Source organism: Astyanax mexicanus, chromosome 6 (genome assembly GCF_023375975.1).
Source record: "Astyanax mexicanus isolate ESR-SI-001 chromosome 6, AstMex3_surface, whole genome shotgun sequence".
In the NCBI taxonomy this organism is placed as follows: domain Eukaryota; kingdom Metazoa; phylum Chordata; class Actinopteri; order Characiformes; family Acestrorhamphidae; genus Astyanax; species Astyanax mexicanus.
In genome coordinates this window covers 53,080,907-53,105,142 of record NC_064413.1, presented here as the reverse complement: position 1 = coordinate 53,105,142, position 24,236 = coordinate 53,080,907, and the positions used below count along the sequence as shown (strand labels likewise).

The following is a 24,236-nucleotide window of genomic DNA, read 5'->3' as shown; positions in this document are numbered from 1 at the left end:
ATGTAATGTAATTTAAATGATCTGTGACGTAGGCGTCTGTTTTTTATGCTATTATTTTATGCTATAAGCTCAATATAAAAAATTGGTTTGTTTATGTTAAATTTTTGTAGATTAGAGATAAGTCATTAAGACATCATTCATGTAGCCAAATTTACAGATGTTTAGGCCTGTGGATGATTTTTTTCGCATTGTTGGTGTTTTATCTAATAATAGGTCTATGCTTCTTCAGTGTTGCAATATTAATTAACATTATTCTGAACAGATTTCACTCATTCAAACAACCTGAAAATGTTCTAAAAGCTCAGTTTTACACTCTACTTACTAAAAAAAATTGAATTCGGGCTCATAATGAAAATTTATGAGGCGAGTCAGGCTCAGGCAGACCATGCATGGGCTTAGACCGGGTCAGGATGGATATTTCAGGCCTGATCTGAGCTCTTAACTTGAACCCAAGACGCTTACACAGTGCTTGAAGGCAAATGAATGCTGCCCAATCCTTCAGAGAGGCCTATTGGCAACACTTTTCTACAAGGTCTAGACAAGCTGGGTTTGTGCATTTGCACATCTGTATCAGTATTGAGTCCAATTTAAGGTTCTTAAACTACTTTGATGAGAAGATCTGTCCACAAATGTTTGGACCTATACTGTATATTATAGCCTATATACACTTTAAAGCTCACCTTCCGTCGTTTTTTCTTTCATTTTAAAATGTCTAGTTGTGGTCTCTAGTATGAATGAATGACATGTGAGCCGTTTTTGTAAAAAAAAAGTGCTCAGGTGTCTCTGTATAGCTCTTTTTTAATGGACTGTTTTAGGGGTGTGTCCAAAATGACCGGATTCCAGCTTTGCTCATGTATATTCATACATGCAAACAGCATGCAAATATCTCTCCTCTGATTGGCTAGGAGCACTGCGACGCCCCTCCACCGCTCTGCCGCTCACTGCCTCCCACCTCCTAACTGATGAGCGGTGATGTTGCGTCGCTTCAGCTCCGCCTCTGGGAGTTTCTCGAGCCAAGGTGGGCTGGTCTGTGAGTTTCTGCCTACGTAGGCAGAAAGATAATTCAAAATTCACCCGTTTTTCGGAGGGGGGGAGGGGGGATTTCTTTGCTTAGCTCCTGCAGACAATGGGGGCTGCAAAACAGTTTAATGTGCAGGTGTACACATTCAACTCGGAGAGACCTACTGTATTCCACAAAAAACAAGAAAAATCGGATTTTCGCGGAAGGTGAGCTTTAAGCTCAAATAAATAAAAATAAATAAATAGCAGTATATATGCAGAGTGTATGCAGAACGCAGAAACTTCTTCACCCACTTTGACAGCAATTAAGTTCCTGGCACAGCATGAATCTCTGAATCAGTAAGGCGATGTACGTAGGTAGCAGTGACAGACACAGGTGGTCCATTACCTGTAGAGTGTAGTTGGCTTTCTCGCTGATTAGCTTGGAGATGAATTTGGCCGTGTGCTGAAAGTGTACTTTTTCTGCAAAGTAAAAAGAGAACATTTATATTTAGCCACACTTTCATGCAAAGCGACTTAATTAACCACCAGCAGGGGCAGTCTCGGTGGGGCAGCCGGAGGTTAAGTGCCTTGCTCAAGGACACAGTGGCAGGAAGGAGCAGCTGCCATCAAACCCATAGCGTTTAGAGCCAGCGCTGCATCACCGCTGCCCCCTTTTAAAGATCCATTAAACCCAAATCATATTTTTTCCATTAATATCTGAAATATGTTCCTTTGAGGTAAATAAAAATCCCAGTCCTGCTTCAATTTTTTGATAAACATTTACTAACCTTTAAAAAATTGCCTCTGCAGCGCCCTCTCAGGTTCACCTGTGCTATAGGTGATAGGGGTGGGCGATATTTCTCTAAAATAATATCACGATATTTCAGGGTACTTGTGCGATAACGATATACTTGGCGATATAGGAAAACTAAAATTAATTCATTTCAGGAATAAAGCATAAAAGTATAACAGTATAATCATAATGTGGCAAAATAAATAATATAGCATAAAATAATATAATGCAGCAAATAATATAATGCAGAATATTTAGTGCATGCGTATAAACTAAAACAATTATACAATAAATACACACATAAGACAGAACAGCCCTATTATCACGATATGGATTTTTAATATCATGATATTTCTGTGTCACGATATATTGTATACGATATAATATTGCCCACCCCTAATAGGTGACAATATATTTGGTTCAATATGCAGATAAATCAATCAATAATACCGCCCACTGCTGCATCTCACGGTTATCAGAGGCACACTGCTGCAACTGAAGCTCAGCCAATCAGCTCTCCCTCCTGCCCTGCCTCTAAACCCATACATCACTCAGTGCCCCTCCCAATCTACCCCTCCCATTTTATAGCCTTTTTCAAAATTTGACCTGAGGGTGGAGTCAGATAAAATCAGGGGATTTGTTACCCTTTAAAATATGCATTACAGCACTAGATCTGGACGACCTCAATAAGCTTAAGAGAAATGGTGATATACTATATAATATAAAATGAAGAAAACCTTAAAGTATAATGTACTAAAGTATTAATATTTATATTTGTATACCAGTATTTTTTTTTTTTACCAATAATCACATAATACATATCTATCCGTATGTCTATATAATATATATTTAAAAAAATAAATAAAAGTAAGACATTTACACTTTTGGTGATATTTCACTAAACACTGTTGTTTTAGATTAAATAAAAGATGTCATGCTGATCACTGACCAACTGACTATATGTTTATTTGGGTTTATTCTAATGCGTATAGCGCTTTAAAGACTAATATCAAATATTATTATTAAATCTATGTTTAATGACCCATTTCTCACAGTAGAAACCAGAAAGATGTGCACTAGTCTTTTAAACAGGTTTATACTGGTATTAATCACACTGTTCCTCATAATACTTGCAATCTTATGGTAATAAAATCATTGTTTTTGGGGTAAACGCACCGTCTGCAGTCGGATGAATGATCAAAAACTTCCTGTCCATGAACTGAGACGCTCGGTACGCCAGATTGGTCATCTGTGGATGGAGGAAAGAAGCCAAACACAGTTCATTAATTAAACAGAGACAGATTTACAGCAGGATCTGAACCTGCACTGGATTAAACGTACCTCGTACGCTCGTCTGTCGGGTTTAGGAGAGCCCAGATATCTCTCTGAAAAAGCAGACGCTGGAAAACAATACGAATACGATTAATAAACAGAACAGATTATTTTTTTTCTACCCAAAACTCTTACAAATAAAGTCTGAGAACCATATTTAATACAAAAAAACTATTCAATAGCTTTCATTAATTGTTAGGGTAAGATTTAGTCAAATGAGATCCTGATTTATGTTGTAGCTGGTGTGAGTCCCAATCCAAATATAGCTTTGCCAACTTATTCAAAGTATCTTCCAGACAAAACTGAGTTTTTCGACTGAAATGGATAAAAAAAAAAAATAAAGAAAAATAAAATGAATCAAAGTTTAAGGGCTTGGCTTTGGTAAAGCTATCAGTTTCCCCTAGTCAGGGTTTTCATTGGCTGTAAGCCATAATCATCAACCATAAAAGAAATAAACACTTAAAATAGATCACTCCGTGTTTAATACATCTATATAATATATGAGTTTCACATTTTGAACTAAATTACTGAAATAAAGTAACTTTTCAATAATATTCCAATTTTTTTTAGATGCACTTGTATCTCAGATAGTCCACAAAATACTGATTAAATGGACAGTTTTTGTTCCAACTCCAAGACAAGGCTAGTCCGAGAACTATCTTCAATACAAGAAAACCTATCCAATAGCTTTCATTAATAGTTAGTGTAAGATTTAGTCAATTGAGATCCTGATTTATGTTGTATCTGGTGCGAAAAAAGGAAAAAATGAGTCCCAGTCCAAACATAGCTTTGCCAGTTTCTCAGAAGAATCTTCCAGACAAAATGTAGTTTTTGGAATGAAATGGATAATAAAAAATAAAGTAAAATAAACCTTGTTTTGCCACTGCTTTGGTCAGAAAGCTATCAGTTCCTAGTCAGAGTTTAAAATAGATACACTACTCTGTGTGTAAAACATCTATATAATATATGAGTTTCATATTTTCAACTGAATTAATTAAATTTTCATTGATATTCCAGTTTTTTTGAGATGCACTCGTATCTCAGATAGTCCACAAAATACTGATTAAATGGACAGTTTTCATACAAACTCCAAGAAAATGCTATAAAGTCATTCTCAGCCAAACAAAGCACATATCATTTTTTTTTACCAATGGTTATGTATAAATCACTGACAAGAATTAACCAGAGATTATAAAACAAGTCATAATAATGCTAAATAAAGGCATCAGGTAGAATTCGAGAACTATATTCAATACAAGAAACAATATCCAATAGCTGTCATTAACTGTTAGTGTAAGATTTAGTCACTTGAGATCCTGATTTATGTTGTATCTGATGTGAAAAATAAAAAAAGATAAGTCCCAGTGCAGTAGCTTATAGCATTGCCAATTTATTCAGTAGTATCTTCCAGACAAAACAGGGTTTTCGGAATTGGAAAATAGATAATGGAAAGTACATTAAAATAAATTAAAGTTGTTTAAAGGGGAAAAACGACATCCGAACAGTAAGGCTTTAGAGTTCTGACCATACCAGATAACCAGACAAAACTTCCTGCTTTGGCTTTAGTCAGAAGGCTATCATCCACCCCCCCAGTCAAAGTTACCATGGCTCATACTGATCTAAATACTGTGAAGCTCTCAGCCAGCATTTCTCAGCCTCCCGCAGTCTACATTCCAGTCACAGGTAAGTGCTGTAAATTGTCGAGGTCGACCTGACTGTTCGATTAGCCTGCTCTAGGTTTCATTTGCGTTGTTGAAATGCATAGATATTGCTTGTGAAGTTCACAACTCGTATATTTTATAGATGTTTTACACACAGAGTGATCTATTTTAAGCGTTTATTTCTTTTACTGTTGATGATTATGGCTTACAGCCAACCAAAACCCAAAAATCAATATCTCAGACAATAAGACAATGTGGTTCTTTTGGCAATATGGGCAATGTGCCAAGTCCTGCTGGAAAATGAAATCTGCATCTCTATAAAAGTTGTCAGTAGCAGAGAGAAGCATGAAGTGCTGTAAGATTTTATGGGAAAATAAAACTGCACTGACTTTAGACTTGATAATAAAACACAGTGGATCAACACCAGCAGATGACAGACATGTCTCTTTATCCAAACCATCACTGATTGTGGAAAAATACTAATTATTTTTTAAATCAAAAATAACCTTATATATTAAAAATATATATATTAGCTTACCATAAAGCTCGAAGTCAGTGATTGGTGAGAGAACAGCTCCACACTTCAGTGTAGATTCTTCAGAGCTCAGGAGCAGACTAGTGATGTATCCCCCGTACACCTGTAACGAATTCATTCACACACACACACAAACAGGAGAGGGAAACACACAATTTCTTAACTCAATAAAAGTCAATGTAAAGAGATTATACCGTGCTGGAGCATTTTCACTGGTCCTTTCATTCTGAAATTCTGAAACAGTGTAAAGAACACAGCTTACATATAGGGGTTGGACAATGAAACTGAAACACCTGGTTTTAGAGCACAATAATTTATAGTGGTGAGGGACAGTTCTGGTGGAAACAGGAGAGTTGAGGTGCACATTGAATTCTGCCGTGATTTGATCAGGCGTGGTTTTATGTTTTTTTGGATACAATCCGGGCTAGCACCCGAACATCCCTTTCAGACAGCTTCCTCTTACAGCGTCCACAGTTAATCCTGTTGGATGTGGTTGGTCCTTCTTGGTGGTGTGCTGACATTACCCTGGATACCGTGGCTCTTGATGCATCACAAAGACTTGCTGTCTTGGTCACAGATGCTCCAGCAAGACGTGCAGCAACAATTTGTCCTCTTTTGAACTCTGGTATGTCACCCATAATGTTGTGTGCATTGCAGTATTTAGAGCAAAACTGTGTTGAGTGCTCTTACCCTGCTAATTGAACCTTCACACTCTGCTCTTACTGGTGCAATGTGTAATTAATGAAGATTGGCCACCAGGCTGCTCCAGTTTAGCCATGAAACCTCCAACACTAAAATGACAGGCGTTTCAGTTTCATTGTCCAACCCCTGTACACATAATGTTCAGCAGTTGCATTACAGTTACAGCAAAAAAAGGAGGAATACAACCATTCACAGCACTGGTGCAATTAAAATGATAGAGAATATAGTAGAAACAATTTGCTTGACAGCAACAATATATTTGAAGCTGGTCCTTTTATTGCACATCTTTCCCAACACTGCTGAACTACAGCATTTCTCATTAGAACTGCAGGCTTGATAAAAAGCTCCTCTGCTGCCCCGAGGGCATGTTTTACATCAGCGTTCCTCCGTCCCAGTCCTGGAGACCCTCCACCCGGCCCGGATTCATGTTTTTTCCTCGTTTAGAACATCCGATGCGGCTCTCCAGGGCTCCGTAATTAACTGATGAGGTCAGTCAGATTGTGTTAAAGAAGGAAAAGCTGTAAAGTGCTGAGGGGAATAGATCACCAGGCCTGGGAACTGGGAGCTGCTTCATTACAGAGCTGCATTTCTACAGTGTTCTGCAGACTAACCAACAAAATAAAGCACTGCTGTATTAAGACTGTACGGATGCCATCAAATTACAGCACTGCCTTTCACAAGGGACATAGTGCTGATAATGTTTAGCAGGGGCCTCGCTAGCCTTTTTAGGTGGGCTCAAGCACCCCTAGATGTGAAAAGTGTTTTTCCGATATGCTAAAAATGTTAAAATCTTAGAAAGTATATCATTAAATAGAATTTAAGTACAGGTTTATCTCAAAAAATTAGAACGTCATGAAAAAGTTATTTTATTTTTAATTATATAGATGTATTAAACACACAGAGTGATTTACTTAGTGTAATTAACTCATCAAAATCAACATCATGTATATTAGATCCAGTACCCACACAATTATTGAAACAGGCACTGCCAAAGGTGGGAAAATCATTACTAGAAATAGTAAATTCATCCCTTAGCATGGGCTACGTACCCAATTCTCTTAAATTGGCGGTCATTAAGCCCATTATCAAAAAGCCAAATCTGGACCCCCGCGAGCTTGCTAATTATAGACCAATTTCTAATCTTTCCTTTATAGCCAAAATCCTAGAAAAAATTGTGTTTAACCAGCTGCGCTTGTATCTACAAAGTAATAGTATGCATGAGGTTTTTCAATCTGGATTTAGACAAAACCATAGTACTGAAACAGCTCTACTTAGAGTAACTAATGATTTACTTTCAGCTCTTGATAGGGGCAGTAATGCCATCCTTGTACTGCTAGATCTAAGTGCTGCCTTTGACACCATAGATCACGCTATTCTACTTGATAGGTTAGAAAATCTTATAGGAATTAAAGGATCAGCCCTCACCTGGTTCAGATCTTATCTGAGAGATCGATTCCAGTGTGTTTACTTAAATAACGAATGCTCTTATCAGTCTAGAGTAAAATATGGTGTCCCTCAAGGATCAATACTGGGTCCATTACTCTTTACACTTTATATGCTACCACTGGGTAAAATTATCCGTAGGCATGGTATTAACTTTCACTGCTATGCTGATGACACGCAACTTTACATATCTGCTAAACCCAACGAGGAGCTCTGTATAAATCAAATAACAGACTGTATTAAAGACATTAAAAATTGGATGACACACAACTTTCTCTTACTTAATTCTGATAAAACTGAGGTCCTTCTATTAGGTCCTAATATTGATAAAAACATAAATGTTAATACTGTAGACATAGACGGTCACTTAATTATACCTGGTAAAACTGTGAGAAACCTTGGGGTCATCTTTGACCCAATTCTTTCGTTTGATGCTCACATATGTAGCATAGTCAAAACTGCATTCTTCCATTTAAGAAATATAGCTAAAATCCGCAGTATACTCTCTCTCGAAGATGCTGAGAAGCTGGTACATGCATTCATAACCTCCAGGCTGGACTACTGCAACGCGTTGTTGGCTGGAAGTCCACATAAATTACTCCATAAACTCCAGCTAGTTCAGAATGCAGCCGCAAGAGTGCTTACCAGAGCTAGAAAGTTCGATCACATTACACCTATTCTTTCATCCCTACATTGGCTACCTGTTAGATTTCGTATAGATTATAAAATACTTCTCCTGACGTATAAATCCCTTAATGGTCTGGCCCCGCATTATCTACAGGAACTCCTTACTCCTTACAATCCGCCGCGTTCACTCCGCTCCCAAGACGCTGGCCTGTTATTAGTCCCGCGTATTAGAAAAAACTATGCAGGAGGAAGAGCGTTCTTTTATAAAGCTCCCCAACTTTGGAATAACCTCCCTATTAATATACGGGACTCAGACACACTCTCAATCTTTAAATCTAGACTCAAAACATTTCTATTTGCTCAAGCTTTTGAGTAATGTCTCATTACAATTTTCTTCCTCTTACAGCTTATCCAGCAAATATAAACCCTGTCCTAATCATCTGCTTTCTCTTTCTCTCCCCATGTCCTGAGCTGCTGCTACCAGTGCCCATCCCACTCCAGCAGAGTTTTATAAAACCATTCTAACCCCTTTTTCTTCCCTCCCCTCTCTGTTCTCTCTCTCTGTCTTTCTCACATGTGCTGAGACGCCTGGCCGGCCGGTCTTCCTGGATGCGTCCGTCTGTGGTTCCAGCTTTCAGGAATCAGCCCTGTCCTTCTACTCAGAATTATTACACAGCCCTTCTAACTTCTGCTTTTTTTTTTTTTTTTTTTTTTTTTTTTTTTTTTTTTTTCTCTTCCTTTCCTTTCTGTTTTCTCTATCTATCTCTTTTACATGTATGGAGATGCCCTGTTCCTGATGTTCCCAGCCGGGCTCTCCACTGCCCGCTGTGTCGTTCTCCGGCTCTGCAACCCTGCACTGATTACCATTAACACACTCAGTATCTGTTTCTGTATTAGCCATAGCTCTATAGTTTGTGCCCATCACATTCTTATATTCATAAATTAGTACCTGTTATATTAGCCATAGTTCACATTAATTCTCTGTACTGTTTTTGTTCTGTTATTTGTTTGTTGTTTGTTTGTACTGAGCGGGTCAACCCGAGTAGGATGGGTTCCTCGGACTGAGTCTTGGTTCCTTCCAAGGTTTCTTCCTCTTAAAGGGAGTTTTTCCTTGCCACTGTGTCACCATAAAATTGGCATCTCTGTGGTGCTGCTCATAAGAGGCGTGGACCTGTTTTTCCTGTAAAGCTGCTTTGTGACAACCTTTGTTGTAAAAAGCGCTATATAAATAAAATTGAATTGAATTGAATTGAATCTATTTTAAGCGTTTATTTATTTTATTGTTGATTATTATGGTTTACAGCCAATGATAACCCAAAAATCAATGTCTCCGAAAATTAAAATATTATATAAGACCAATTGGTGCCAAGTCCTGCTGGAAAATGAAATCCACATCTCCATAAAAGTTGTCAGTAGCAGAGGGAAGCATGAAGTGCTGTAAGATTTTGTAGGAAAACAAAACTGCACTGACTTTAGACTTGATAATAAAACACAGTGGATCAACACCAGCAGATGACATGTCTCTCCAAACCATCACTGATTGGTGGAAACTTCACACTAGACCTCGAGCAGTTTGGACTGTGTGTCTCTCCACTCTTCCTCCAGACTCTGCTCCCTTGATTTACAAATGAAATGTAAAATTTACTGATGATCAGTGATGGTTTGGAGAGACATGTCTGTCATCTGCTGGTGTTGATCCACTGTGTTTTATTATCAAGTCTAAAGTCAGTGCAGTTTTGTTTTCCCACAAAATCTTACAGCACTTCATGCTTCCCTCTGCTGACAATTTTTATGGAGATGGATTTCATTTTCCAGCAGGATTTAGCACACTGCCAAAAGTACCAATTGGTCTTATATAATATTAAAATTTTCTGAGATACTGATTTTTGAGTTTTCATTGGCTGTAATCCATAATCATCAACAATAAAATAAATAAAAGCTTAAAATAGATCACTCTGTGTGTTTTCACTACCAGTCTATTTCACGCCAGATTTCTCTCCAATAAGCATTTAAAAGCTACTCTGAGTTGGTTCTATTTTCTTTACTAAAAATACCATACTGACAACTTTTATGGAGATGTGGATTTCATTTTCCAGCAGCACACTGCCCACACTGCCAAAAGTACCAATTGGTCTTAAGCCATATAATATTCTAATCTTCTGAGACACTGATTTTTGGGTCTATCTATATAATACATACGTTTCACATTACCAACTAAATTACTAAAATAAAACAACTTTTCAATGATATTCTGATTTTTTGAGATGCACCTGTTTGTATACAATCATGCCCCTAGCCATCCATGAGTGGAGCTGAAGAGCTCACTTAACTCCTAGAGCCTGGTACTGTAGGCTGCACGAGAGACAGTGTGTTTTTTATGGGGTGTTCTGAATATTTAAACACGTTCTGCACTATAAATTGATTGATTTGTAGTTATTGCAGAAATCTGGTGGTGTTTTCACGTGAAGATGAGTGTTTTTGAGAGTTATCTCACCTGTCCAAAAGCTCCGATCCTTGTTTTGTCGATGTACGGTGCATCTGCTATATAGCTGTAACACAGGTGAACTGTATCAGTGGAGAACTTTCAGAGTAACATTACTTCAGCTGCACTGTAAAAAATGATTTTGAAGAGTGGTATATATAACCCATGCACATTGTTTAAAAAATACTCAAATGTACTACTCATTTGTTAACTGTAAAAAAAACTGCAACTTCAAAATATATAATAACATATACTCAAAAACTATTGGTCCCCCGCTCACTTGTTGTCGAGCTGCTGTTTTGAAGGTAAGATTAGTTAAGCTGTTGCTGTGAGTTCAAAATTAATGTATGTAAGTATTCGAAATTCTATATCAAATATTGTAGTCGGTGTGCTCCTGTATAACGAGGATTTTACCCAAATAGCAGGCTAATTATAACACATGTAGCCACTGCTAACCCCTCTGTGCAAAGTTAGCTAACCCTAGCTAGGTTCGCTAGCTAAGTAGCTAGTGCTATTCAGCCTTAAAAATGAAATGTAATGCTGTCTAGTAAGTGTGCAGGTTAATGATAAAAATGTCGGTTACTTCAAACAAGCAAGTTAGCACACTACATGTTGTATTTTGGAAATATGTACATGGGCATGGTTTGCATATAGCTAACGCTAATTAGCTAACTAGCTAGTGCTTTCACTGTTGAACATAATTTCAGGCTCTTGACTGAATGTTTGTGTTTAAGGCGAGTTCTATTGTCGATTATAAAACATTGTGGCTACAGGAAGATTATTGGATTATTAATTATTGGTGCGTGTTTTAGTGAGTATAACAGGATAAATGTCGCTGATATAGTGTTAGCCAAGTTAAATAACTGGAACTTCTGAGTAAGTAAAGTTTGCAGAGGTTTGTAGCTGTGGTTCTCACTCCCTGACCTTTTTTTTAAATAAATTTAACCATCTCTGAATAAGTAGTGGTTAGCTAGTCATATTGAAATATACTACATATATATATATATATATATATATGTATATATATACATATATATATATATATATATATATATATATATATGTATATATATATATATATATATATATATATATATATATATATATTTAATATCAATATATGGGGTAAAATCTACCCAAACAAACTGAGTGCAAATTGTTACCTCACATTTATTGAGTAGATTCTAAAGGTTGTTTTTTACAGTGTGGAACTGTAAGAAGCTAAGTTGGAAGAGTGTGTGAGTGTTACAATACAGTACCTGAGGGCCTTAAGGAGGTCCTCCTCCTCACACCTGCCCAGCCTGCGCTGAACCTTGTGGAGGTAGTTGGTGCCCTGGAACCCGCTGCCACGCCCGTCCACACGCACCACGATAGCACCGAAACTGCTGACCAGAACCGTGGCCCAGTCCACCTGGAACTGCTCCGAGACCGACTGCCCACCTGGAGTACCATCCCTGAGAGAGAGAGAAAGAGAGAGAAAGATCATTCTAGAGCAGTGTGGGTAGAGGTGATGATTCTAGAACAAGGTAAGACAGATCATTCTAGAGCAGTGTGTGTAGAGGTAATCATTCTATAACTATGGATAGAGGTGATCATTCTAGAATAAGGTAAGCCAGATCGTTCTAGAACAGTGTGGGTAGAGTTGATCGAGGTAAGACAGATCATTCTAGAGCAGTGTGGGTAAAGATGATTGAGGTAAACAGATTGTTCTAGAGCAGTGCGGGTTGAGATGATCATTCTAGAACAAGGTAAGACAGATCGTTCTAGAGCAGTGCGGGTTGAGATGATCATTCTAGAACAAGGTAAGACAGATCGTTCTAGAGCAGTGCGGGTTAAGATGATCATTCTAGAACAAGGTAAGACAGATCGTTCTAGAGCAGTGCGGGTTGAGATGATCATTCTAGAACAAGGTAAGACAGATCGTTCTAGAGCAGTGCGGGTTAAGATGATCATTCTAGAACAAGGTAAGACATCGTTCTAGAGCAGTGCGGGTTGAGGTGATCATTGCAGAACAAGGTAAGACGGATCATTCTAGAGCAGTGCGGGTTGAGGTGATCATTGTAGAAAAAGGTAAGACAGATCATTCTAGAGCAGTGCGGGTAAAGATGATTGAGGTAAACAGATTGTTCTAGAGCAGTGCGGGTTGAGATGATCATTCTAGAACAAGGTAGGACAGATCGTTCTAGAGCAGTGCAGGTTAAGATGATCATTCTAGAACAAGGTAAGACATCGTTCTAGAGCAGTGCGGGTTGAGGTGATCATTGTAGAACAAGGTAAGACGGATCATTCTAGAGCAGTGCGGGTTGAGATGATCATTGTAGAACAAGGTAAGACGGATCATTCTAGAGCAGTGCGGGTTGAGGTGATCATTGTAGAACAAGGTAAGACATCGTTCTAGAGCAGTGCGGGTTGAGGTGATCATTGTAGAACAAGGTAAGACGGATCATTCTAGAGCAATGCGGGTTGAGGTGATCATTGTAGAACAAGGTAAGACGGATCATTCTAGAGCAGTGCGGGTTGAGGTGATCATTGTAGAACAAGGTAAGACGGACCATTCTAGAGCAGTGTGTGTAGAGGAAATCATGGTGAGAGTTCATTCTAGAGCAATACGGGTAGAGGGAATCATTCTAGAACAAGGTAAAACAGATCGTTCTAGAGCAGTGTAGGTAGAGCTGAACATTCTAGAACCCATTGAGTGGTATAGATTAATCTGAAATATTGTGAATGGTGCACATTGTTCTAGAACAGTTTTGAGCAATATAAATCATTCTAGACCACTGACTGATGTACGTTGTTCTAGAGCAGTGTTTCTTGGTACAAGTCATCATAGAAGGCTGTGAGTGGTACAGATTGCTCTAGAACAGTGGTACAAGTCATGGGTGGTGGATATTATTTTAGAATAGTTTTAAGAATAATGGAAGTGAACATTCTAGAACTGCAAAAGACCTTCAGAAAGATTGATCAGACTCTAGAATGGAGGTGCACTGTTTTACTGTGCAGCTGGCAACTTTCCACTGCCATTTAGCAACACCATACTACCCACCTAAGATATCATAGCAACCATGGGATACTGTAGCAACACCCTAGCAACACCACTGCAACCATCTGGGATAAAACAATAAAGCGATATTCAAGCAACACCTTAGCAACCACCTACCAACCTCTTAGCAACCACCCAGTTTTCCTTTCATCCAGTTCATCGCCACCTAATAGTCACAAACCAAACAAACAATTCCTGTCAAATAAGTTAAGAAAATAATGAAGTGAAGATGCCAGTGTGCTGGATGTACACACAAACAGAAAGTTCTTCCTTTATTTCAAATTTTATATCTCAAGTGCATCTGTTTCTCCTACACTCATCTCTACATGCAATCTCCAGACTCTGAACTACGATACCCAGAATGCACTTCACTCTGACAACACTCCCTCAGATGAGCACCTGACACTGCACACAGCACTTCCAGGAAGCAAATCGCAAATCACCTGAATATTGATTTCACCTGTTCACCTCACTATATCTACACCTTCAATCCACGCAAGGAGAACTCCGGTGTGAAATGGACTTTGGGTGCATTAAAACGTGATAAACAGTACTTAACTTAGTTGAATAGCACACCTCCTCTCTCCCGCAGCTTAATAAGATCTAGTATTTTGTGCATTTTGCCAGAACAGGCTTTAGAATGAGTGAGACAGGGCATGTCTTGCGCCTGCAGATGAATCGTTTTGTCCACCGTTATTCAGGCTCAAAGTAGCTCCACACCTTCTTGCTAGAAGTGTGGAGACACCACCTTAAATTTAATCACAATAAGTCAACTGTCGAGCATTAATAGTAACATTTTTGAGCAATGTTTATGGAATTTGTTGTTGGTTCTTTGCATTCTAATATCGACAGTAGCCAGATATTTTCAGCAACAGCTGAAATTCATGTATTTCCATCTGCTCAACTATCCTACCTATTCGTTTGTTTATTTGTTCGACTTATTGTGACTTAAATTTAAGATGGCAGCACCCAGACATTTACCTATGCTATGGGATGTAAACAGAGGTTTTAATAAGCTTATTGTGCAGTTTTAAAGTTATTAATGCCTCATTTTAAATGTCAGGGCTCTCCGGATTCTACCAATGAAGTGTGGAGCTACTTTGAGCCTGAATAACTATGGAAAAAGCAATTTATCTGCAGGCGCAAGGCATCATGACCTCTATCACCCATTCTAAAAGCCTGTTTGGGCAAAGTGCACAAAATACTGGATCTCAGAAAGCTGCGGGAGAGCGGAGGTGGGCTATTCAACAAAGGTAAGAACTTTTTATCATGTTTTACTACACCCAAAGTCTATTTTACACCAGAGTTCTCCTTTAAGCGAATAAAGTAAGGTATTTATTAATGGTTTTAGAATAGCTCCCACTGACAACATGCTAAATGGTCTTTTCCAGCCGCAATCCATTAGATGAAGCATTAGCATTTTGGGCATTTTTTATATCAGTTTTTATTTACTGACATTAATTCTAAATATATCTCACTAAATCTGAAGCTGCGTTTACTGAACTCTCACAAAACACACCGACCAGAACTAGAGAAGAGCTCATTTTTATTCCTCGTGTTCCTGGAACAGCATGAATAATTCAGATTCAGAAAGTGTGTGTTCTCTGAATTCAGGGTATTGTTAGTGAAATTTGTCAGGCTATAAATTTATACTGGTCTAATTAGCTGATGAATGGAATAAGGAGCGAGGAGAATATAGTACATGTGCAGAGCAGGACAGTTCCAAAACTGAGACGAATTACCACTGGCTTCATCCACCACCACAGCTATCGCTAGATATGTGTGTGTGTGTGTGTGTGTGTGATTCTGCTCATCCATATTTAAAAGAAAATGTCAAATTTACACTATGCTTTATTACATACACACATTTACATACATAATACGGGTGGATATGATTACATACATTTAATGTTCTGTATTTGTAGAGTTTCTTTGATTTTAAGCTGAACTGCTTGATTTTTTGCACCAGGAGTAAAGCAGCATAAAGTTATCCAAAAGCAGTGTGTAAGACTGGTGGAGGAGAACATGATGCCAAGATGCATGAAAACTGTGATTAAAAAACAGGGTTATTCCACCAAATATTGATTTCTGAACTCTTAAAACTTTATGAATATGAACTTGTTTTCTTTGCATTATTTGAGGTCTGAAAGCTCTGCATCTTTTTTTTTTGTTTCAGCCATTTCTCATTTTCTGAAAATAAATGCCCTAAATGACTCTAATATTTTTATTTGGAATTTGGGAGAAATGTTGTCTGTAGTTTATAGAATAAAACCACAATGTTCATTTTACTCAAACATAAACCTATAAATAGCAAAATCAGATAAACTGATTCAGAAACTGAAGTGGTCTCAATTTACATTCTTCTAAGCAGCACCTCTTCTCTAATCCATATTGTGAGAAGCAACAACTACTCAACTATGCAAAGTAAAGAAAAAATTACTTGAGCATCAATGAAGGTCAGTCAATCTGAAAGTAAATTTCAACCACTTTAAAAGTATTCTCAAGTGCACGCACTGTAATTACACGTCGGGTGTGCATTTCCACGGAGATCCATATAAAACACAACAGCGGGTGGAAATGGAGGAGCTACTGAACGTGATGTCATGTGACTGAGAAAGCCTAAAAACTCACTGGTCCTCCTGTTTTTTCAGTTTGCTAAGTGCGGACCACGCCTAAAGAAGTAGAGAAAGAAGAAGGAAAAAGGGGAGGGAACTCAGGGAAATTTGGGCTGGAGTTCTGAACTGCGTGCTTGAAGAAGCGTGCAGTTATTCAACCCCCCCCTTTTTATTTAATGAGAAGTGGAAGAGTAGAAAAAGGGGGTTGTTGGGGAGGAGGTGGGTTGAGAACTTTCGTCACGAGAGATAGTGAGTTAGGGGAGGTATTTATAGGACGGTTGATTGATACGGGGTGGAGTTAGAACGTAGAGTTCGGGCGTGGTCCTTCTCCTAAACTTTTGTTATTAAATAACATCATTTACGGGACTTTTTTATACAGACGTCCCGGAGGTATGTGTGTGTGTGTGTGTGTGTGTGTGTGTTGTGTGTGGTGAATAGAGACAGTTCAGACTCACACTAGCAGCAGTAGAGGGTAGTTTGCTGTAACTTCAAAGCCGGCAGGTTTCAGGATCTTCATGGACAGAGCTGAGGACCAAAAACACAAACATAAAATTAATATCCTACAACATCACAGAAGAATGCTGTTTGATGGCTACTGTATTTGAGAAGTGAAATGAAATGTATAGGATTTACAGAAAGTGTGCAATAATTCTTTAATAATTCTGCAGTATTTAGTAGATCCTCCTTTTGCAGAAAAAATAACCTCTAAACTATTTGTGCAGAAATCACAAACAGTCCATATAAAACAGAATCTTCTATAAGAAATTAATATAAAATCTTGAATCTTCTGTACCACCTTAAAATAAGCCTGTGTGCCGCCACAGCAGCATTTAAGGCGGAATGGTAAATTAGCAGCATTTAAGGTGGGAGAGCAAATTCATGTGAGTTATTTATGTAAGATAAAGTGTGTTTAAAGTGCATATTTAAGCTAAAACTAAGTAGATAACAACTACTTACAGGTAATGCTGTAGCTTGAGTATATTGTGTAACTTAACTTAGAAGCAAGCCACCAGACCAATAATGAGGCAGCAGGCAGGAAACCGAGAGGAATGATTATTAACATGGAATGGTATGATCCACTTTTTGTAGGATTTAACATTATATGTAAGAAGTACATGGGTTAGACAATGAAACTTAAACACCTGGTTTTAGAGCACAATAATTTATTGTGGTGACGGACAGTTCTGGTGGAAACAGGAGAGTTGAGGTGCACATTGAATTCTGCCGTGATTTGATCAGCCGTGGTTTTATGTTTTTTTGGATACAATCCGGGTTAGCACCCGAACATCCCTTTCACACAGCTTCCTCTTACAGCGTCCACAGTTAATCCTGTTGGATGTGGTTGGTCCTTCTTGGTGCTATGCTGACATTCCCCTGGATACCGTGGCTCTTGATGCATCACAAAGACTTGCTGTCTTGGTCACAGATGCTCCAGCAAGACGCGCACCAACAATTTGTCCTCTTTTGAACTCTGGTATGTCTCCCATAATGTTGTGTGCATTGCAATATTTAGAGCAGAACTGTGCTCTTACCCTGCTAATTGAACCTTCACACTCTGCTCTTACTGGTGCAATAATGTGCAATTAATGATTAAAGATTGGCCACCAGGCTGCTCCAATTTAGCCATGAAACCTAAAATCCCACACTAAAATGATGACAGGTGCTTCAGTTTCATTGCCCAACCCCTGTATATTTAAATTAGTTTTGAAGTCTTAATTGGGGGCTCAGACCCCCAATACCCGCAGTAATTCGCACCCTGTGTATGAGTACGTACTGTAATCATCGATGGTTTGGTCCTTGTACTCCACTATGGGCATCTGCATGGAGTTGACGGTTCTCCAGAGGTTCAGGTTCAGCTCGATGTCGATCAGTTCTGTGGGAGGTACACACACACACACACACACACACACACACACACACACACACAAATACACTTCAATAGCAGCCTATCCATACACATCTCACTGCAGCGTGCACACAGCCGTGCAGCTCTCATTGTAGCAGAATTGCGATGCATGTTTCAGCGTATTTGCGAGAGGCGAGAGCTGCAGAGGGAGATAAGTGAGTCGGGTAGGAGCCGGAGCTGGAGGCGGTGGGAGAACAGGGAGCAGCTGGGGCTGGTGATAGTGCTGGAGCCTGAATAGAGTAAAACACCAGCAGCAGCAGCAGCAGTGCACTAATCACCAGGGCTTTCCAGTCTGAAGTGTAGTGACAGAGCTGCTGCCCTGTGGTGCTGAAAGACATTTAACCCCATAAATACCTTGTTCACTTTAGTACTGAGGAAACTCTGCCTCAGGGTTAACTCTTTTAAGCACTTAAGTGCATAACTAGTGATGGGACGATACACCTTTTTTTTAGCTCTGATCCGATTCTGATATAAAACTGATATAAAAATGCAGATACAAATACCGATACTTTTAGTTTATTATTAGTACTATGATTAAAGTTACATAATGAGGCTGAAACAAACCATACAGCCCTTTGAAGAGTATACACAAGTGCATTTGATGTAAATTTAAAAGTCATTTATTTGACACACTTTATATGGAAACACACAATAGTTTCCTTTCAAATTTAAATGTTTTAATTTTTATTACGTATTAAAAAAAAGTTAAATATTAAATACAGGGCTCTAGACTTTTTTTTTTTTTTTTTTGCACTGGTTGCGCAGGAGACTTTTTTTTTGACAGGTAGCGTAGTGGAATAGCTAACCGGCGACGCTAACTGTATTTCCGAGCTGAATTAATCACTGTTTTAATAACAGATTGTTTAGTTAGTGCTAGTTAGAGTGGGTAGGATCTGTGGTTTGATATTTGATGTGGATTATGGCTATAATTCACTTGAGATTAAGTTACTTATTTCATTCACAATGCCCAATGCTAGCTAGGCTAACAGACTGCAGATCTTAATGGAGATGGCTAACGGCTAATGGCTAACTGGCGATGCTAACTGTATTTCTGAACTAAATTAATCACTGTTTTTAATAACAGATGGGTGTGTTTGTGCTGGGTAGTGTCTGTAGATCCTGTGGTTTTATGAATGAAGTAATTGTAAGTAGGTAACATTGTATGCAGAAATTAAGTAAAGTTTACTAAAAGAAAGGATTGACTAAAGTTCAGTGCACTTATTTACTCTACGTAACATTTAAGTCTTGAAACCGAGTTGAAGTTACTTAAATGTATCTGAAATTAAATTTACTTAAAAAGAGCAAATGCAGAAAGTTGCAAAACTTTTTTGAAGTACATTTTACACACTTTTTTGTTAGCGCGGTGTTTAAAAACCCCAGCAGCACTGCTGTACCAGCAGCACAACACACACTAACACCTTATACACCACCACCATGCTAATCACTGCTAATCACTGCTGTGCTGAGAATAATAATGACCCACCACCCAAATGATAATAATAATAATAATAATAATAATAGCTGCTCTGTGGTGATTTTTATCCTGTGGGGTCCTGAATATTGAAGTTTGCATTGCATTGCATTAGAAAAAGGAAAACACATTTTCTTTTTTCTTAATTTTCAGGAATGGGTGTGGATTGAATGGCAGACAGACAGATTGTTCGTCATTTGCATGTGTTTATTTCTCAGAGTAAGACCTCGCAGGACCTCCTGTAATTTAATCCAGGCTCCTACATCAGGCCCCAATACCATATCTCCAATTTTACACGCTGCTTCTGGATAAATAATGCAATTATCCCCCTCTTCCACCGAGAGGTCATCTTCTATAGTACACACTGAGCACCATTCAGTAATCCAATCAGCCTGGAGAGCTCTCAGCACCAATACACCCGTATACAGCCCCACACAGGTCCTCAGCTGTGTGCACCGGCACGCCGTATGAGCGGGGCTGAGGTTAGGACTATTTGGGGCTGTGTGTGTGTGTGTGTGTGTGTAAGAGCGGTAGGGACAGCACACAGCACAGAGGTCACAATCACAAACCAGCATTGCATTATACATGGGCTGACCCTGTGTGTGTGTGTGTGTGTGTGTGTGCTCTACACTGAGTCATCTCTCACTGATAAACCCTCTGACCCCTAACAGAGGCACAATGACAGCAGTAGGACACACACACACACACACACACACACACACACAAAAACACACACACACACACACACACATGTTGATAGTTAATAAATAAGGGCTGAACTCACTCTGTGTGTCCTGGGTGCTGTAGATGGCCACAAATGGAACTTCAGGCCCTGAAACGTAACAAAAAATAAATAAATATACACATAAATAATACAATATTGTAAAGCTGCACCTTATGATTAAGATGTTATCAGTTCAAGTACGGCTCTCCAGGATCTCCGCATCATTTAGGACCATCGATTTTTAATAAATACGAGTCAAACCAAACCAAAAAGGTTGAAAACTGAAAACTTTCTACCCTAAATCAAATAAAAGATCAGAAACTGTACTATAGTAAAAATATGGGTCCTGTCTTACATTCTAAATCAAATAAAAGATCAGAAACTGTTGTATGGATACTATATCACAATCTAACTCAAGTAAAAGATCAGAAATGGTGTTATAGTGGAAGTATGGATACTATATCACAATATAATTCAATTAAAAGAGAGGAAACTGTACTATAGTGAAAATATGTATATTTTATCACAATCTAACTCAAGTAAAAGATCAGAAATGGTGTTATAGTGGAAGTATGGATACTATATCACAATATAACTCAATTAAATAAGCAGAAACTGTACTATAGTGAAAATATTGGTGCTGTCTTACATTCTAAATCAAGTAAAATATCAGAAATGGTGTTCTAGTGGAAGTATGGATAATATAACACAATATAACTAAAATAAAAGAGCAGAAACTGTACTATAGTGAACGGCTACTATATTACAATATAACATTGTTAAAAGATCAGAACCTGCGTTATAGTGAAAGTATGGATACTATATCACATTGTAACTGAATTAAATGATCAGAAACTATGTTTTAGTGAACGTATGGATATTATATTTCAACATAACTCAAGTAAAAGAGCAGAAACTGTGTTTTAGTGAAAATATGGATAATATATCACGATCTAACTCAAATAAAAGAGCAGAAGCTGTGATATATAGTGAAAGTAAGGATACTATATCACAATATAACTCAATTCAAAGATCAAAGACTATGTTATAGTAAACGTATGGATACTATATCTAACTATGGATACTAATCTAACTTAAATAAAAGATCAGAAACTGTACTATAGTGAAAATATGGGTGCTGTCTTACATTCTAAATCAAAGAAAAGAAACAAAGAAAATGTGTTCTAGTGAATGTATGGATACTATATCACAATATAACTCAATTAAAAGATCAAAAACTGTTATAGTGAAAGTATGGATACTATTTCACAATCTAACTTAAGTAAAAGATCAGAAACAGTGTTATAGTGAAGGTAAGCATACTATATCACATTATAACTCAATTAGAGTTAAAAGAGCTGATACTGCACTATGAAAATATTAAAAATATGACTACTATATCACAATATAACTTGTTATAGTGATAGTATGGATACTATATCACATTGTAACTGAATTAAAAGATCAGAAACTGTGTTCTAGTGAAAGCATGGATACTATTTCACAATCTAACCCAAGTAAAATAGCAAAAATGGTGTTATAGTGGAAGTATGGATACTATATCACAATATAACTCAAGTTAAACAGCCCAAACAGTGTTATAGTGAAAGTATGGATATATCACAATTAAAAGAGAGGAAACTGTACTATAGTGAATGTAAAGACACTGCATTGTAGTATATCTCAATTACAAGAACAGAAATTGTACTGTTGTGAAAGTAAAGACACTGTATTTTAATCTAACTCAATTATAATCACATAAACTATATCGTATACCATATCATGGGTAATATTTCACAATCTAACTCAACTAAAAGATTAGGAACTGTGCAGAATCTGACGTACAGGCCGTTAGAGGTGAAAGGGGATGAAATTCCCCGGGTTTATACTGGATTTACTGGAAAATGTCCCAGCTCGTTACCATTACAGATTCTACACAGGTCACAGATCCCTACAGCTCTCCAGTTAGTCTGAGTGCTCTGTCTGGATTATTCAATCACAAGCAGAGCAGCAACAAGATCAGCCTTCCGGAGGGGCTTCTAAACAAATCTGCTCCTCTCACACACACACACACACACTCACACACTCACACACTGTGAAAGAAGGAACACATGAAGGGGAAAAACACAAAACAAGAGATAATGAAATGATCGATGAACTCTGCTAAAAGGGAAGAAGATAGCTAACAAAAACAGTAAAGAAACTGGACAAGATCTCTCTCTCTCTCTCTCTCTCTCTCTCTCTCTCTCTCTTTCTTTCACTTTCTGTCTCTCTACCCCTCTCTCTGCTCTCTCTTTACCTCTCCTCTTTGTATATTTTCTTATTGTTTGTTTTTTACTCAATATTTTACACCAAAGCACAAATCTGAAAGCGCCAGATCCCAAGCTCTGATACCTGAGCTCACAGATGCCTGTACCAGCCATCATCACACTGGGAGTGATGAGGTGAGAGAGCGCCATCTACTGTACCCACTCAGAGAGAGAGAGAGAGAGCGAGAGAGAGCATATCCAACTCAGCTTTCTCAGACTCTGCACAGGAAATTTGGCAGTGTTAAATCAACACTGTTAGTGTTAAATCAACACTGTTAGTGTTAAACTTTACACTCTCAGTGTTAATTTAACACTAACAGTGTTGATTTAACACTGCCAAATTTCCTGTGTGGCTGCTGATGGAGAAGCACCATGAACCCAGCAATCCTTGGGCCTCTCTGTCTTTCTTTTTTCTTCTTTTTCTCTTTTCTTTACCCTAATTTCTTCTATCCTCTTTGTCTCTTTTTGTCGGTTGGGTGGTAAAATGATAGAACTATATACCATGGTATTTAACAAAATACAAACAAAAAAAATGACAAGAAAAACTGTTAAAAAAACAGAAAATGTTTTATATTTTAGATTTTTCAAAGTAGCACCTCTTGCTTAGATGAAGTTTGCTCTCTAATATAGTGAAGAAATCAATGGTCAATCAATGAAGGCTGTTTCTGTCGTATTTTGTTGTTGCATTTGTTGCCATAGTAACTTTATGATTTAGAGTCACCTGGAATTCAGGCTTTCAGTTAACAGCTGTGCTGAACTCATCAAGAGTTAATTACTTGAATTTCTTGTCTCCTAATAATGTGTTTGAGAGCATCAGTTAAAGTAAAGTAGTGAAGAGGTAGAGTTACAGGTATACAGTGAATAGTGAATATTTGAGTAATGTTCTAATCCAGATTATGAGAAGCAACAACTACTCAACTAAATAAAGAAAAAAAAATACTTTAAGAAATGAAGTCGAATCCGAAATAGGAATTTTAAAAACATTGAAAGTATCCTCAGGTGCAGTCATTGCAAAGATCATCAAAAATGTTACAATAAATAAAGTATTAATTGTCCTCCGAAGAGGGGGGGTGGTGGTTGGGCCAAAAAAAAAAAAAAGTTACAATGATGAAACTATCTCTCATCAGGACCACCACAGAAAAGGAAGAGCGAGAGTTTCCTCTGTTGTACAGGATAAATTCATCAGAGTTACCAGCCTCAGAAACCACAAGTTAACAGCTCCCTAGATTAGAGCACCTAAATGCTTCTTTACAGAGTATTTTGGTTTGTTTAATGCTGTTAATTTACTACATTATTCCTTATGTGTTTCTTAATAGTCTTATGTGTTCATTAATAATCACTTCAGTATTATCTATAGATAAATAAGTATATATATATATATATACAGCTCTGGAAAAAATGAAGAGATCACTTCAGTTTCTGAATCAGTTTCTCTGATTTTGCTATTTATAGGTTTATGTTTGAGTAAAATGAACATTGTTGTTTTATTCTATAAACTACAGACAACATTTCTCCCAAATTCCAAAAAAGAAAATATTGTCATTTAGAGCATTTATTTACAGAAAATGAGAAATGACTGAAATAACAAAAAAAA

The 24,236-nt window shown here is 37.8% G+C and overlaps 1 protein-coding gene across 3 annotated transcripts in view; it reads right to left on the bottom strand.

The window, feature by feature from the left end:
• dpp6a (dipeptidyl-peptidase 6a) overlaps window positions 1–24,236 on the bottom strand; it is a 615,874-nt gene that overhangs the window by 7,355 nt on the left and 584,283 nt on the right. For all 3 annotated transcript variants that reach the window (XM_049480880.1, XM_049480881.1, XM_049480879.1), the window contains 9 exons: window positions 20,394–20,441; window positions 18,007–18,105; window positions 16,688–16,757; window positions 11,837–12,031; window positions 10,590–10,644; window positions 5,327–5,426; window positions 3,137–3,195; window positions 2,972–3,044; window positions 1,409–1,482 (listed from right to left, as the gene is read on the bottom strand). In XM_049480880.1, coding sequence (XP_049336837.1) covers window positions 1,409–1,482; window positions 2,972–3,044; window positions 3,137–3,195; window positions 5,327–5,426; window positions 10,590–10,644; window positions 11,837–12,031; window positions 16,688–16,757; window positions 18,007–18,105; window positions 20,394–20,441 — 773 coding nt within the window. The remainder of the gene's footprint in view (window positions 1–1,408; window positions 1,483–2,971; window positions 3,045–3,136; window positions 3,196–5,326; window positions 5,427–10,589; window positions 10,645–11,836; window positions 12,032–16,687; window positions 16,758–18,006; window positions 18,106–20,393; window positions 20,442–24,236) is intronic.